The sequence below is a fragment of the Callorhinus ursinus genome, unplaced genomic scaffold (assembly GCF_003265705.2).
Source record: "Callorhinus ursinus isolate GAN/ISIS: 27379988/994484 unplaced genomic scaffold, GSC_fseal_2.0 scaffold5, whole genome shotgun sequence".
Taxonomy (NCBI): domain Eukaryota; kingdom Metazoa; phylum Chordata; class Mammalia; order Carnivora; family Otariidae; genus Callorhinus; species Callorhinus ursinus.
This window is the reverse complement of record NW_027397067.1, coordinates 12,705,760-12,722,794: the sequence shown is the minus strand read 5'-3', so window position 1 is coordinate 12,722,794 and position 17,035 is coordinate 12,705,760. Positions and strand designations below refer to the sequence as shown.

The 17,035-nt window shown below is 44.8% G+C and overlaps 1 protein-coding gene across 2 annotated transcripts; it reads left to right on the top strand.

The window, feature by feature from the left end:
• Positions 1 to 7,423: 7,423 nt before the first annotated feature.
• Positions 7,424 to 13,467, top strand: LOC141372793 (uncharacterized). 2 transcript variants are annotated; one of them, XM_073892798.1, is made up of 2 exons: positions 7,424 to 8,145; positions 10,951 to 13,467. In XM_073892798.1, exons 1-2 carry the CDS (start codon positions 7,722 to 7,724, stop codon positions 11,145 to 11,147), a joined length of 621 nt encoding a protein of 206 aa, XP_073748899.1. In that variant the 5' UTR covers positions 7,424 to 7,721; the 3' UTR covers positions 11,148 to 13,467. The 2 variants fall into 2 exon arrangements, with proteins under 2 accessions (XP_073748899.1, XP_073748900.1); XM_073892799.1 differs by having other exon boundaries at positions 10,740 to 13,467.
• The last annotated feature ends 3,568 nt before the right edge of the window (positions 13,468 to 17,035 follow it).

Here is a 17,035-nt window from a genome sequence, read left to right as displayed (position 1 = left end):
TCCCTCCACCCTGCTGCCCAGAATTTGACTCTAGCCTCCATCTCGGACCACAGAGATAGAGGCAAATCTTCCAAATGGCGAAGTCAAAGAAAATCGATGCCTGAAGATTTGAAGTGAGACACACATCAGCCCAACACCATCTGTCCTTGCACTTGTACAGAACTGGGATAAAATTTCTATTTTGTTTATGCTAACGTTATTTGAGGATTTTCTGTTACGTGCCATCAAACCTAATTCTACTGTTAATACAAAGTATTAAAATCAAGTAGTTGTTGATAAAAAAAAGTTAAGGTAAAAGGTAATGATTTGCTATTTATAAGAATATAATAAAATCACAGAAGTAAAATTGTAAGCCAGATGATCGTCTATTAGATCAAACCTATAACCATGTGTTCTTTTTTTCTTTTCATGTGTTCTTAAAAGTATATTCAGTGACCAGTTTCCAACCAGTTCTCTTGTGCTGGGCCCTGTATTGGACTCGGAGGATGCCCTACGAATAAGCCACAGTCTCTGTCCCATGAATCGCACACCTGGGGAGATTGCAGTCTGATTGCAATAGTGGGGATAAGCAGCAGGTACTAGGGGCATGCGCACCCTCTTCCTGCAGACTGAGGTAGGGCCCAGTGAGTGCTTTCTCGGAAATGAGGTCCCAGCTGAGACCCAAAGAATAGGATCTGGCCAAAGAATCGGCTTGGCAGGCAGTGGGATCTGCTGGTGCAGAAACTTGGAACAAGAGGGAGGGTAGCACTTCTGGAGCGCTCAGCATGGGCAATACCAAATGCGGTCCATTCACGCAGGGCGATGTGGGAACATGATGAGGCAGTGCTCTGTCACATGGCATGAGGAGAGGCCGAAGGTGACACGGAATGAGGCTTCAAGGGTGCCGTTTTAGAGTGTAAGAGGAAATCATTAAGGGCCTTGGAGAAAAGCACTGATAGACTTCACTTTGGGCTCCATTGGGGCTGCAGCCAGTAAGCCTGTGTGTCAGGGTACCGTGTCCACCCCCGAAGTACAGAGCAGGGCTGGGGGAGAGGCTAAGTGGATGGGGTCTCTGTGAGTTTGAAGAGCAGGTGTAATAAAATCAAAGCCAAAGGGGCGCCTGGGTGGCTCACTCGTTAAGCGTCTGCCTTCGGCTCAGGTCATGATCCCAGGGTCCTGGGATCGAAACCCGCATGGGGCTCCCTGCTCCGCGGGAAGCCTCCTTCTCCCTCTCCCACTCCCCCGGCTTGTGTTCCCTCTCTTGCTGTGTCTCTCTCTGTCAAATAAATAAATAAACTCTTTAAAAAAAAAAAAATCAAAGCCATGGGGGAAGAACGAAGGCTGTGGGTATAGGCTACACGTGGATGCACTTCAGAAGTGGGGTGGTTCCAGGCCATGTCCCGCGTGAACATGGGAGAACAAGGCTCAGGGTTGGGATGACAGCTCTGGAGTCGTGGCAGAGCACTCGGGAGTTTGTAAGAAGGGAGTTTGCTTGAGAAGAGCCAGGGGAGTCCAGGAGTGGGTATGAGGGAGAATGAGGAGCGTTCCCTGCAGGGGGCTAGGGAGGGGGTCCTGTCATGCAGGCAGAGATTGAGGATGGGCCAAAACTCAAATAGCCACACGGAAAAGTCAGGGGCAAGGCATGAGGCAGATGACACAAAACAGGTCTTCAAGCAGGGATCCCACTGAGGGCTTCCAAGGCTGTTTGTTTAAAAATTGTGTGTGTGTGTGTGTGTTGGGGCGCCTGGGTGGCTCAGTCGGTTAAGCGGCTGCCTTTGGCTAAGTGGCTGTCTTTGGCTCAGGTCATGATCCCAGGGTCTTGGGCCTGCTCAGCGGGGAGCCTGCTTCTCCCTCTCCCTCAGCTTGTGCTCACTCTTTCTCTCAAATAAAAAATAAGATCTTAAAAATAAAATAAAATAATTTTTGTGATAAAATATACATAATATGAAATGTACCATTTTAACCATTTTTAAGTGTACAGTTCAGCGACATTAATCACATTCACATTGCTCCGCAACTGTCACCATTTTAGCCCTCTCCAGAGTTTTTTCATCTTCCCAAACTAAAAATCTGTACCCCTTAAACAATAGCTCCCCATTACCTCCCCACTTCAGTGCCTGGAAACCTCTGCTCTACTTTCTGTTCTATTTCCTTTGTGAATTTGACTACTCTTAAGTACTTCCTATGAGGGGAATCGAACAATGTTTCTTTTTGTGTCTGGCTTATTTCACTTTGCATCATGCCTTCAAGGCTTATCCATGTTGCTGCCTGTGTCAGGATTTCCTTCCTTTCTTAAGGCTGAGCAATATTTCATTGTATGTATATACCACATTTTTTTATTCATGCATTCATCCATGGACTTTTGGGGTGTTTCGCCTTTGGAGTAAAAAGAGTTGGAGAAGTTAGCAGGGAAAGGGAGAAACCCAGAGCGGAACAGGAATGTAATCCACTCTCTCCTTTTACATAAAAATGTGGAAATTGTCGTCTATGGAAGGTCTGAATGGCTCAAAGTCAAAAAGAATTCAAGTCTTCTGACCTTCAGACTGCTTTTTGTTCTAGTCCCGTGTTTACCCCCAAGCTGGTCTGAATTCAGTGGAATTCCCTGACTGAGAAGGAATATGGGTGGGGCAGATGAACAGATCCTGGAAGTCTGAGCGAGGCTGGAATCCCACAGCATGACGCCACACCAGCACAGAAATGGAGCCCGAGAAGCTCCAGGCAAAACTGTCAAAGCTCTTTTGGGTCCCACCTCACTGGGTCATTGATCATTTCTTCCTTTCTACCTTTGTTGTTCACAGTCTCTTATTTAGCCATCTTGTTCCCTTTCTTCGTCTCCGCAGGATAGAACCCATCTCTGTTGACCAGGTGAAAGATTATTTAGGTGTTAACTTAAAGCGCCATCTGTGCCCCCCCCCCCAAGAGATTTACATTTTAAGGGGCAGCTTTAGAAAATTGAAAATTTTAGGAGCCAAGAGAATGGGGCTGTAACAGTAGAATGGCAGGGGGGTGAGAGTGCTGTATTCAAGGCAGGAGTCACCTCCTCTGCTTGCTTGTGGGGTTAGGAGGTTGCAGAGAAAGGTGGGTGGGAAAGGGTCTGCCCAGCTACCCATTCCTCAAAAGAATGGAGGCTCACTCACAGATGCATTTAGGGCTTTGCTTTTTTTCTTTCTCAAACTGTGATTTTAGCTTCCTTGAGAAAAAATGCATCTTGTGTTTCTTTTGCCATCCATACAGTGTGCATTGTCCCTTTCTGCACATAGTAAGTTCTCAGTCAAACCTGGGAGGATGATTAACCACTGGCCAAATATTTCAGACTTGCTTGAAGGAGCCAGGAATAATAGAAGGGTTTTTGTTGCTACTTTATCCTTCAGATTTATCATGAGTCAATAATATGTATTACAATGTTGTCATTGAAGAACATCTTCCTCTTTTAACCTTTGACAGTGAGCACTGAAGCAAGTATGCTTCATTATTTGCCTTATTTTTCTTTATCCATTTTTATTAGTGTCACACACACACACACACACACAACCTCTTGCTCTTGTATAATATGTAGAGCATAACAAAATCCAGACTGTACCAGAATCCTCTTAAACTTACTCCAATAGTTATTTTTTATATAGAGTCCTCCAGTTTCCTCTAATATCAGGATTACCCATGAATAAATGCAAGTACATAATCCCTACTTAGGGAATCAGTTTATGAAAAAGTAATTTTATTTTCTTCTTAGATTTTTTTCATTGTGTGTGTGTGATTTCTGTGAAAACCAAATGTCTCCACGTCCAAAGCATAATGTATAGAACAGAAAGGGTAACTACTATTTGGCCAGTATTTTAAGATTGGTGGTATACATTATCCTCATTTGCTTCTCACATCAGCAGTGTGAGCTGGTCAGGATGGTAAATAGTTGCTAATTTATAATGTGGAAACTCTCAGGCATAACTGGCAGAAGGCATAAAACTAGCTGATTTAGACCTGAGTCTTAATTCCAAATCCCAACCTTTTTCCACTATATTATGTGCTAGTCATCACTATCTGCGTATCTCTGCTAGATTGGCAGTTTATTCTCAATGCCCAATTAACTTGAAATCTCTGCTAAAACCAACAAATGTAGCAAATGGCAATCTTAGATCTCATATTACACGTGTGTTTCTTTCAAGCGGTCGCCTAATCAGGTTTGCCATGCTCAAATAAGGCTGAAATGTATTTCATTGTAGATACACTCTTAAAATGGGCTATTTAAAAAAAATGTTTCACTATAAAAACTTTTAAATGTCATTTACCACACCACAACATTTGGAAATAAGATTTTTTAACACGTTTAAAACCGAAAAATGCAGCTAGCCAAAATGTCAGTAAAGTGCACTTATAGGACTTTTCCAAATCGGTGCCTAAAATGTTTTCTTAAACTCAAAATTATGCAAGCCTACATACACAAAGAGAAGCTCTTTGGGATTTACTTTTCCCTTATCATTTGTTTACAATAATCACTTGGTTTGTCCTGTAAACAGGTATGATACATAACTGGGAGAATACTTACCTACAGAAATAGTAAATAATTATAATGCATATTTTTTTCTGCTTCCAATACTTTAAATACATTACTTGCTTTTACCTTTATATAATCTCACTTATTTTTTGCTTATTTTACTAAAGAAACTTTCTCTTCTTTTAAAAAGTTTGATTTCTTACTAAATTATACTCCCTTCCACCAAAGTGTAACAAAGTCAACAGGCTAGATGTACAGTAATGAGAAAACCAACAAGGATCTCCTTCAGAGTAAGGCTGAAGGGAAACAATTTGTAGTAGTTAAGATTTATTCCCTTATCCTCCCCTCCAAATATTACATCTCTCAACAAAGAATTCTTGTTTAATTTTACTGAAAGTGTGTAGCAGGGTGGTGTTTAGAAATACTACCGATCTAAATGTACATATGTAGCATTGCTAGCTCTGAGCACAAGGAAAATGAGAATTTCAGTTTGTTACCATGACATCTCCTAAACAAAAGAAAAATATTAAGAGTACAGGATTTTTTTTTTAAGTCAGTATCAGGACAATTCCTTAACATATTGATAATTGCTGTTCTAAAATTTAATAGTAAGAATCAAGGATCAGAACTCTTACCATAATACTCTTTCCTTCCACTATCATTAGTGGGGCATTAGTTTCAGCTCCGTTTTAAAATTTCAGAGCCTGGGCTTAAAATGAACATTTCTGCCCATTAGCATTAAACAGGGAGCCACTGTTCCAGAATTTCACTTCACAAACCACACACATATTGCTGCTAAGGGAGATTTATAGTTAATTGTGACAAAAACGTCCGAATGGTTTAAGTAAAATTTATTATACCTTTTAAAAAAAAATTGGTTCTTAATAGAGAAACTTATTAAGAGAGGAGCATTCAAAACTGAAAAACACAGCAATATAAAATAAATCTATCAGTAGATACCTAAGGCTACCCTGATTTTTGTTTCCCTGAGCAGATCACGGTATATTCCTAAAAGGTTATTGGGCTCCGACCAGTATTGCCGAGTACCATCCTGGGAACTGGGAACAATGGTGAGCAGGATGCGGCCCCCGTTCTGAAGAGCTGCTGTGGGATGTAACACTCAGGCGGCGCAACAGGCGACCGCAGGGTAGGGCGACGGGTGCACCGTGGACGTAGGGATACAACTGGTCCTTCACTTTGGGGCTAGGAGGTGAGGGAAGGGAAGGAAGCCACCTCTTCAGAAAGAAGGAGACCGGGGAGTGCTGCAGAAGCTAGAGAGGACTCTCTCGCCTTGGAGAACTGAAAGCAATTCAGGTAGGCTGGAACTCAGGGAAGGGTGGGAGGAGTGGCTGGTCGTAAACGATTCTGCTAGGGACGGGGACGGAAACAGGATTAGGAGGGCCTTGCAAAACCAATTTAAGGAGATAGAATCGATCCTGAGGGCAACGGAGATATTCTAAGAGATTTTAAACGGGAATAACACGATCGGATTTACTTTACAATGAAGTATACCTCTCCGGTTGCAGTGTCGAGATGGGGGTGGGGCGAAGCCCGAGGCCGAAAGACTAGTGAGCAGAAAACTACCGTAGTCCAGGTGGAGGACGCTCGTGGCCTGTACAGAGGAAGTCAGAGCGTGGCAGGAGCGACAACCAGACGACCAGAAGGACGGAAGTAAAACGGATCCTGGGGCTTCATGACTGCGGGAAGGGGCTGGGGGCTGATGTCCAAGCTGTAGTGAAGCAGTTGCTGGGATGGGAGACTCGGGCAGTTTGGAGGAAAGGTGCGGAGCTCCGTTTGGGACACACAGGTTGGCAGATTTCTGCGGCACCCAAGTTTGATATGCCTGGATCTCAGAACAGGGCGGTCTGGAAGCAGGACGGCCCTCTGAGAGTGGACCAAACACCATCCGGAGAGCGCACAGAGAAGACGACCCAGGACCGCTCCCCAGGGAACCCCACCCACGCAACTGGACAATGCTTATATCCTACTTCTCTTCCAATATACGCTGAATTACAAAACACGCTGCGCGATCAGTAGGGGAGCTCATTGCTCCAATTTTTTTCAGGTGAGGAAAACGAGGCTTTAGTGTAAGGCTTGTTCATGATCACCTGACGGTGAGTCTTGCCTTTCCGTCTTCCAACCAACAGAGCCCCTACTCTGCCCTAAAAATTAACTCAATGTATCCGATTGCTGAAACATATTCTTTCTCAAAATTTCGGTAGAGTGGATCACAGATACGATTTTTCTTTTTAAATGCCTTTTGTTCCTTTTCTCCCAACCCTCATGAAATCCTGTGATCAACTTTGTCTTAATAAATACCACCAGATACTAAAAATATGTTTTAAAAAATTCGGATAGAGGAAAATTTTAGAACCTATCTCCACCAGTAAGCTCAAAACTTTTTCAAGTTCTCTGAGCTGCATAAATAAACCTTGACAGATTCTGGCTTTACGCTTATTAACTCGGCAAGTCCATCCCCAGTCCTCCTATCTCGAGGACGTGCCTAATCGCTACCCGCCCCCCCCCCCCCCGCCAGTCCCTCTCACTCCCTCCCCCGCCCCCCTCCGGCCGCACCACCTGCTCCCGGCACCTCCCCCTCTCCTCCCGTTTGCCCGCCCGCGCCGGTTCTCACGCGCCGCCCGCGGCCCACCCCACCGCTCCCGCCCCTTTCACTTCCTCGGTGCTTCAGGATCGGAGCCGGACCGCCGCAAGCCTAGCTTCCCAGCCCCTCCCGCACTCCTGCTTTGCCCGGTCCGCCCTCGGGCGCCGCGCCCCCCACGAAGTTCTCCCTCCCGCACCGCCCCCCGCGAGGACTTCAGAGGCGGTCCCTGGCCGGCCGGCGCTGATTGGCTGTCTCCCCGGCGCCCCGCCCCTGTGCACGCGCAGGAGGTGGGGCGGGCCCCGAAGCGGGCGCGCGCGGCGCGGTCCCGCGGGCGAAGCGTCCGTGACCCGCGTGCCGGCCTCAGCGTCCGAGCCCGGGCGTCCGCGAGGTGGGGGCGGGCGGCGGCGGGGCTGTACCCGGGCTGGGGACTCACGTGGCCCCGAAGGGCCCCCCACCCCCCTTTGCCCCGGCAGCGCTCCCTAGCCGCGGCCAGTCGGGCGTCCCGTAGGGACTGGGAGCTGCCCGAGGGGCCGTCGTCGTCGCCAGCCCGGTAGCCCGGATGTCGCTGCCCCCCGCGGCGGGGCCGCCGACGCTCCTCCAGGCCCCGGGAGGAGGCTCGTCTTAAAGGGACAGCGCCGAGTTCTTGCCGGAATGGGCGGCGCGTCCTGCCCTCCGTGCGCGACCCGTGTCCCGAGGAGGGGACGCCGCGGCGCCCGCGCCATGGGCCCCCTCCTCCGGGCGGGGCGCATTTGGAGCGCGGCGCGCCCTGCCCCGGGATGGCCGCAGATGGCCGCCCAGAGGCTGGGTTTTCTCGGGCCCAAGCCGTGGCCGGTGGCGCCGCGCGGGGCCGGGAGGCGCCGGCCTGTGATTGGCCGAGGCCGCCGTGAATGCAGGACATTGTCTGGTCGCGGACGTCTCTGTCCCTGCCCGCCGCCCTTCCACAGACCAAGATGGGTGCGGAGCGAGGGCTCTGGTCGCCAGGGTACCGGCGGCCAGGGAGTGCCTTCAACGGTGGGAACACCACAGTGGGAAAACGTAACTTTTACGAGATTACGGATTCTGAGAATGGCAAAAGGTGCTGTTTCAAAATACAAAATCGTTCTCAACAAGGAAATAAAATCATTGTTTGATATAAAGGTTTCCTTTAAGATTAAAAATATTAAGGTAACTGAAAAGGGCCAACTGTCTTAAAAACGGATTAGTTTTGTTTTCAAGAGTCCTTTAAGACCTATGATAATTTTTCTGAATATCCGTTATGAAATTTTAAGCTATATATTCATACATACATACTCATATGTATATGAAATAACCTTGTTCTGGATAGTACAGCCTCTCTGGGTCTTAGTTTCCATATTTGTAAAAAAGACTGGTAGCTTTCCAAGTTTGTTTCTATTAAAATAACTCTGATTCTAAATCTAGACTTAAACTCCTGATATGTCCTCCTATGTGTTGGATCACATCTCAAGGTCTTGGAATAAATGAGCTCTTTTAAAGAGCCCTCGAGGAGATTTCAGTTCTCAGATCATCTTTGAATGTTTATGGGAGTTATTTAAGTGGAGTTGTAATCTTTCAGTGTGTAATTTTGGAGTAAAGGGAAATGAGAGCAGTAGAGAAATGTATGGAGATCAATCAGTTATTAGTCAATGTGAAGAGCAGGGTTTTCTTTCATCCTAAATAAGTTTTCTAGGTAAAGGAATATTATAATAAAGAATAGCCATCTTTCCTATTTTGTTCTCAGTATCAAAGGAGTAGAAAGATGTCAAAGGAAAGAAGACACAAATGAAATAAGAGATACACAAATGGAAAATGTTTGGAGAGTTTTGAATAAAACTAAGTTGCATTTGCTTTTTAAAAAGCTGGATAGGAAAAATTATTGTAGAGTTAAAAGCAGACTTGAGTTCATACAGATTACCTGTGTGTTTATATATGTATGTATATGTATACATATGCATATATTTAAATCTATTTTAATTTTTTAAGGATTTTATTTTAATTCCAGTATAGTTAATATACAGTGTTATATTAGTTTCAGGTGTACCAAATAGTGATTCAACAATTTCAGGCATCACCAATATAGATTATAATATATTGTAGCTTCAGTTTAATGCCCTCTTCAAAATTAAAAAAAAGTCAATGATTTCATTTAATTGAACAATCAACAAGAATTAGAGACTTGGAAATGACAAACAAATGAAGGAAGGAAAACATCCAGAAAACAAGATAAATTTAATGGACATGATTCATTGCGAGAGACATGACCTCATTCCTTATTAGAGGGATTTCCACTAAACCAGATTTGATGTTAAATAAATTTATCGTACAGACTTTCCTCAAAATTTTACTAATTTAATATGTTTTTTCGTTGTTGTCATTGTTTTGTGGTATGGAAAAGGAAAAAAGAGAAGAGATACAATGAAAAATTTAAAACATTGTTGCAACTTCCTTAAATGACAGTTGTCCCAATCTCCTCTACCTCACCCATCATAATATGGGAATAAAAGCAGAAATCATCAGCATAAAGATTCTAGCTGTCCCCAGAAGTGAAACGTGAATAGTCGTGTGGATGTCTGTGAGTGATGCGAATTTAGTTTTGATTACTTAGACTTCTAGAATTTGAATTGTTAATTTCTAGAATTAAACTAATTTTACCTGAAAGTTATTGAATAAATGATTAAAAGTTAGGGATTAAGCTGAGGGAAATAAGCTGTGTGTAATAAACATAAGCAGCAGGTTGTACGATATAGTCTATAAGGCATGAAATGACTAGCCAAGTAAGTTTGAGACTTTTCCAGCAAGTCTTTTCCTTAGGACTTTTGCTTTGGTATTCCATATATAACTGTAGAATAAGCTGTATAGAATCATAATATTTACCAAACACTTGGTATATACCAAGCACTGTTTTAAGTGTCTTAGATCCTCACAAAAATCCTAGGGAGCAGGTACATTATTATCCCCATTTTATTTATTTATTTATTTATTTATTTATTTATTTATTTATTAAATAGGATATTTTTTTTTAAGATTTTATTTATTTGAGAGAGAGAGAGTGCATGAGTAGGGGATAAGGGGCAGAAGGAAGGGGAGAAGCAGACTCTCCTTTGGCTGAGCAGGGAGCCCCATGTGGGGCTCCATCCCAGGACCCTGGGATCAGGACCTGAGCCACAGGCAGACGCTTCATGGACTGAGCCACTCAGGCGCCCCTATTATCCCCATTTTAAAGATGCAGAAAGGTTGGGGCGCCTGGGTGGCTCAATTGGTTGGGCGACTGCCTTCGGCTCAGGTCATGATCCTGGAGTCCCGGGATCGAGTCCCACATCGGGCTCCCTGCTTGGCAGAGAGTCTGCTTCTCCCTCTGACCCTCTTCCCTCTCGTGCTCTCTGTCTCTCATTCTCTCTCTCAAATAAACAAATAAAATCTTAAAAAAAAAAAAAAAGATGCAGAAAGGTTAGGTAGCTTGCCTGAAGTCAGATGGGGGGGTGGTGCAGAGCTGGGAATTGGGCCTAGAATCCTGTCTGACTCTGCTCAAAGCCATGTGGCTATGTGTTCTCAATCCCTCACTGAGCAGGCTTAGTTATTTCTATGGGTGTGATCATTAATGCACTTTTGATCAGATTTTTTTCAACAGTTACACATTTAAATATTTTGTCCTTTCATCCATTTATATTTCAGGTGAGCCTGTGGCTACCAGAGCGCCATCTGTGCTTAGTTTGCTACCAAAAGTCAAGCATGCCTGTCACCTTTGAAGAGAAACACCCCCTGAAATTTGCATCTCTAGTCTCTTTTAACGAGACGTGGACGTGGGCAGTAGCACATGGGAAAGTCCGCTCACCTTCTGCTTTTCGGCATTTTCTCTTTCTCTTCGTTCTTTTTCTTCTTTCAGGCCTCTGGCTTCATGGGACCCCGAGAATACCGGCTGGCTGTGTTGGGTACATCGAGTTGGTGTCCATCCCAGCAGAGGTGCTGGCGTCCACAGTCAGTATCGGCCGAAGGCTGCCAAGTCACTCAGATCTTCAGAAGACGGAAAAAGGAGGGGAGACCAAGAATGCGTGGCAGGAATCTGGGGGTTCAGTAGCATAAAGCTGAGAGAAAGGGCTGGTACTTTCAAGACTTCCCCCCCCCACCCGCCCCCGCCGCTTTCTTCTTCAGTCTGTACCTTCAGCTGAGAAGTGGCACATCCTTCATGACAATCAGGGGTAGAGGGTTGCTGCCTCTCACATTCACCTTGGCCTCTAGAGGCCTGGTGCTACAGGCAGTGGACAGGTCGTGCTCCTGGGTAGCTCTGCCAAAGTCCGGGGGAAAGGGGCTTTCAGTCTCAAAACATTCCCTGTCATTGCTTGTTCACGGTGCCTGTATTGGGAGGGTTAAGAAATTAGAAATAAAATTATTCTGAAGGGGATCACTTGCGACTCATTAATCCATGTGATTTCTGATGCTCATTATCACTGAAAATTGAGTTGCCTAAGTCTGTTTAACTTTTGTGATTAAGGATCAGCACTAGGATTTGAGGTTCCGGGGACAGAGAGGGATGAAAGAATCGTGTTCAGCTATCCTCCGCCCCCACCCGCCCCACAACCAGCACCCAGTGCTCTTTGTCCTTGGCCAACAAATGCTCCTCCATTTCCCGTAAAACACTGACAGGGAGGCGGACAGCACAGCGTGGAGGACAGGCCAGCGTTGGGCGACCCGATCCACAAGTCCTGCTGCCATCAATGTCTTAGTCCCTAAGGCGCCTAGAGGGGCAGGTCTGACCGAAGCCTGGTCTCATTAGCCAGGGGTTGTCTTTTTACTTTATTGTAGTTTTACAGTGTTCCATAATGAAGCTCTTACCATCTGATATTTTTCTTTCTTTTTTTTTTTTTTAAGATTTTATTTATTTATTTGACAGGGAGAGACACAGCGAGAGAGGGAACACAAGCAGGGGGAGTGGGAGAGGGAGAAGCAGGCTTCCCGCAGAGCAGGGAGCCCGATGTGGGGCTCGATCCCAGGACCCTGGGATCATGACCTGAGCCGAAGGCAGACACCTAACGACTGAGCCAACCAGGCGTCCCCATCTGATGTTTTTCAAATACAAATATTTAAAACATCTTATGAACGTGTAAAACTATTTTAAATCTAATAGCAAGCACCTACTCCTGTATCTTTGTACTAGTACTTCTCACCCAACAGGTGGCCACCCTCTCTTCCTGGGCTCCGGCACACAACCAGATTCTGGTGCGCCATCTTCCTTCTTTAACCCCTCAGCCTGGGGTGGGGATGGCTTCCCATGGCGGCTGCCCCCGGTTGCCTCACCTTGCTGATTCACTCGGCCCACACTTCTTAAAAGTCTTTTCCAAAAGTCCAAGTGAATGTGCCTTTCCTTCCCTTCTTGGCTGGGGCCTGCCTCAGACATCCATCATGATCTGGCCCCTTATCGACACCTCCAGTTTCATTTGTGGCCTTTCCCTGCTGCGTTTTTTTTCCCCCTTTCACACAGCAAACTACTCCTGTCCCCCACACACTTTAGCCCTCGAGGATGCTGTTCTTTCTGTCAGGAAAACCCTATGAAGACTTCCTTGTGTCCTTCCACATGGGCTGAGTCTCTTACAACATTGACCACATTGTATTGGAATTGCTGCTTGGCCCTTCGCAAAATGGAGGTTCCTTGAAGTCAGAGCTCCTGTCATTCATCTGCACGTCTTGGTGCTTAGCACCGTGCCAAACACATCAAGAACATGACGAAGGAATAGCTAAATACAGATCGTCATTTCCTTTATTGATTCTTGATCCAGATCAGCTGTCTGGCTTTTTCAAAATTTAATCAATTCAAAATTGAAGTTTCATTTATTTAAATCTTGTCAATATTGATGTAGATAAAATGATTGATACTCTCTAATTAACATTTACATGATAGCATGCTTTTACTACACTGGATACACCAGATCTGCTCTCAAACCATGAGTAAATTAATATTTCTAATTCAAGTGTTTACAATTTAAGGTAATCTGAATTCTTTATTAGTGGTGAAGCTTTTTCTTTTGTGTAGCAGTCATATTCTAGGTTATTTGGCAGATGCTGCTTTCCTTGTATCAGCTTTACCTTAAGAAAAGTAATTCTGTGTTGTACTCTACTACATAAGTAGATTTAACTGAGAAGTATTATTTTGCTATTTTTTGCCTGTAAATACAAAAATATCGAGAACAATGTAACGGTCCTATTCTTTTCAAGGCAACTCCACTGTCTGTATTTTCAGCAGCGAGAGCAGGGGACGACCAGCTTCTCCCCATCCCTTCCCTGTGTTTCTCTAGCTCTAGCAGAGACGTTTTCTGTAATTGGTTTTCCACATTTGCCAAGAGTCTGTTTCCTCTTAACATTCAACATGTTTAACAGAAGTCTTGTAATAGTTCCAAAAATAATAAAGCTGGTCCCAAGCATAAAAATGATCCATACACAACACATTGTTTTTTTTGTCGTGGCTTTGGTTTGTTAAGTTCTTTTTAATAATTTTTAGTGTCAAATCATGTGGTAGAAATAAAAAGGTTTTCTTCACAGTAATAAAACCCACTATAGAACTAAAATCAATGACTTGTGCATAGGGGAGAGTTACCTGATGAGGCCACCTCGGGATTTATGGCCACCTCAGTGTCCAGCTCTTCTTGCTGTGTTGGAAGTGGGACGTTCCAGTTAAATTTAATGCCGTATCCTCAGAAGGAACAAAAGCGTGTTCAAGCTACATGCTTCTGATATATTGGGAAGGCTATTCTTAATCTGATGAAATTTATTTCTCACGTTGTCAAATGCTAACATAAAAAAGCAACCCTAGCTTATATTTTATCCACCCCCCATCACTCCTAGGCGGTGGTTAAGGTGTCCCAAAATAGCTTTCTCTGTTTTAATAATTAGATATTGGACAATTGAAAAAAATGTAGATTTCCTTTAAAATTGTTACTTAATTTATTGGTGTTGTAGTCATTATTATTACCACCACTGTTATTATGAATGAAGGATCTTTAAGTATTTAGGGCATCTGGACTGGGGAAGAGCTTTTAAATCCCAGAGAGAAATCAGAGGCACTGGCAAGCAGGTATAGCTGTAGAGCCGAAAACACAATCTCCGTGATTTTGTGCAAGGCATTTTAACGTTTTCTTCATCAGTGAGTTAGAATCCAAATGATAAGCCCGGGGTACCCCGATGTTTATAGCAGCAATGTCCATAATAGCCAAACTATGGAAAGAGCCCAGATGTCCACTGACAGGTGAATGGAAAAGAAGATGTGGTATATATATATGCAATGGAATATTACTCAGCCATCAAAAAAATTGAAATCTTGGGGCGCCTGGGTGGCTCAGTCGTTAAGCATCTGCTTTCAGCTCAGGTCATGATCTCAGCCTCCTGGGATCGAGCCCTCCCTCTGTGCTCTCTTTCCCTCTCTTTCTTTCAAATAAATAAATGAAATCTTTAAAAAAATTGAAATCTTGCCATTTGCAACAATGTGGATGGAACTAGAGGGTATTATGCTAAGCGAAATAAGTCAGTCAGAGAGAGACAATTATGATATGATCTCACTCATATGTGGAATTTAAGAACAAAACAGGATCATAGGGGAAGAGAGGAAAAAAATAAAACAAGACAAATCAGAGAGGGAGACAAATCATAAGAGACTTTTAACTACTGGGTATTGTATAAGACTGATGAATCACTGACCTCTACCTCTGAAACCAATAATACATTATATGTTAGTTAATTGAATTTAAATAAAAAAAATTTAAAAACCCAAAAGATAAGCCCGGGGCAATAAAACTAATAACCATGGCGAAGAGATGTTGCCCCCTGCGTCACTGTTCGAGTGAGCATCCCGGAGCAGGCGTATTCTATCCCCCGACTCACGCCCATGTTTGGAAACCTGTTTCGTCCTCTCCCCAGATCCACTTCTCTCTTCTGAAGGAGCCCGCCGTTTCCCACAGGACCTGGACGGACCGTGAGCTAAAGGTCTTGCTGCTCCACACCCGTCTGGGGTCCAGCAGCACCTGTAGGACCGGTGACCGCTTTGGAAATGCAGAAGCTCAGGCTGAACCTGGACCTTTGGAATCCAAATCGGCATCTTCACAAGGTCTTTGGAGGACCAAGGGCAACCCTGATATGAGAAGTCTGTCTTAGAGCACCCCCAAATGAAGATAAACCTAGAGTGCCACCCCTGGGGAAGTGGGAACCCCCTTATATATAGTATATTTTACCCCCTTTTATATTTTAGCCTATGTTTCCAAGGAATGGAAAGATTTGGGGTGGGGGGGATGAAAAGAGTACTCACTTCACCGAGCTTAATCAACACATGTAGTTCAAATTATATGATCACCTTCATGGTAAACAAAACGAAACACTATGGTGGGCGCAGGGGTCATGCGGTGGAGAAGTGTTACATTTTGGATCTGTGTTGGTCTCCTAGGGCTGCTGTGCCAAAGTACCACAGGCTGGCTGGCTTCAGCGACAGAGCTGGTTCTGGAGGCTGGAAGTCTGAGACCCTTGCTCCCTCTGAGTCTCTGGGGATAGCCCTTCCCTGCGTCTTCCTAGCTCACACGTCCTTGGCCTGCAGCTGCCCGGCTCTGCCCTGTGCCTGGCTCGGCACATGGCACTCTCCCTGGGTGCCTGCCTCCGCACCTGGGGCTCTCTTCCTCCTCTGTGGAAACTGGTGATCATTAAGCCCCTTGTCCCCCAACTCCAGTATGGCCTCACCTGCAACACTGTGCTTTCCAAGTAAGGCCACATTCTGCTAGACCTGGGGATCCCGAGATGAAGAAGACATGACCTTTGGAGGAGATCCAAGTCAGGAGGGAGACGGGAGAGCAGCAGGAAGGGCTCCCGGGGTGTCTTTCCAGCCAGACTCCAGGCCACCCCCAACTCCCACGTTGATTCCGTGGCCCTGGAACCTGGATGTGTAACAAATCCCAAGCGATTCTGACGCAGACAACCTCACTTGCAACCCACCGCCAGAGGCATCAGGATCCCAGCAGAGGTCCCCATGCCTCCCAGCTCGCCCAGAATGGCCCCCAAGTGTGCTTGCAGACAGACGACAGTATGTGTGTGTGTGTGTGTGTGTGTGTGTGCGCGCGCGCGCGCGCATGTGTGTGTACCTGCACGCACGTGTGTTTGTGTGCATGTGCGCGTATATAAGAATGAATCTGAGCAGGAGACCCTAGTTGTGGAGTGGAGAAAGCAATCAGGAATTGGTTGTTAGAATACAGGTGACAAGAGCCCTTCGCAGTGTCATGACAGACACTTTTACTGTGGTGAAGTTTATACACTAACCTCAAGCATTTCAAAACAGAGGTGGTTCATTCATTCATCCAATACTTCAGTGCCAAGTTGTACTCAGTGCCTTGGAATTTGGGGGGTTTGCTCTTAATTTTAAAAAATTAAATAAATTTAGGAAATTAATAAAACACATTTTGATTTTGCCCATTTTGGACATGTAAAAATTGCCATCATCACAGCAAGGACATCAATTATTTTATTTTACATTTGTATGTATTTTTTTCTGAATAGGTAAAACCAAAGGTACAAAGGATGATGGTACAAAGTGAATGTCTCTCCCACAGAGGCGACTGCTGTTACTTGAGAAAAGCCATTTTAACACCAAAGAAGTAAGAAGGACGTAATCTTAGAGAAAAAAGAGAGCTTTTCCCAAAAGGGAACAGTTAGGGAAAAAATATGTGTATGTATTTTTCCTTTTTTTTTTTATTCATCCATCACTTTTTTCCAAGTATTTCCACACTCCTTTTATGAATGAGGCATTGTTCCAGGTGGGAGGAGTACATCAGAGAACAAAAAATGAAAACCCCATTCCCTGCCTTTGTGGACTTACATTCCTGTGGGAACTGAATCTGAAATTGGGACACAGAAGTCCAAGTCATATGAATAGGGAGAAGCCAACAGAAGCTAAAGGAAGACGATGTCCCAGCCAACCAAGGGTGCCCCGGTGACCTCCAGGCTCA

Excerpts from the sequence above, each read along its gene's own strand:
- LOC141372793 (XM_073892798.1), top strand. The coding sequence starts at position 7,722 with ATGGGCGGCGCGTCCTGCCCTCCGTGCGCGACCCGTGTCCCGAGGAGG. Across the intron at positions 8,146-10,950 it reads GATTCTGAGAATGGCAAAAG|GCCTCTGGCTTCATGGGACC; the intron begins GTGCTGTTTCAA and ends TTCTTCTTTCAG.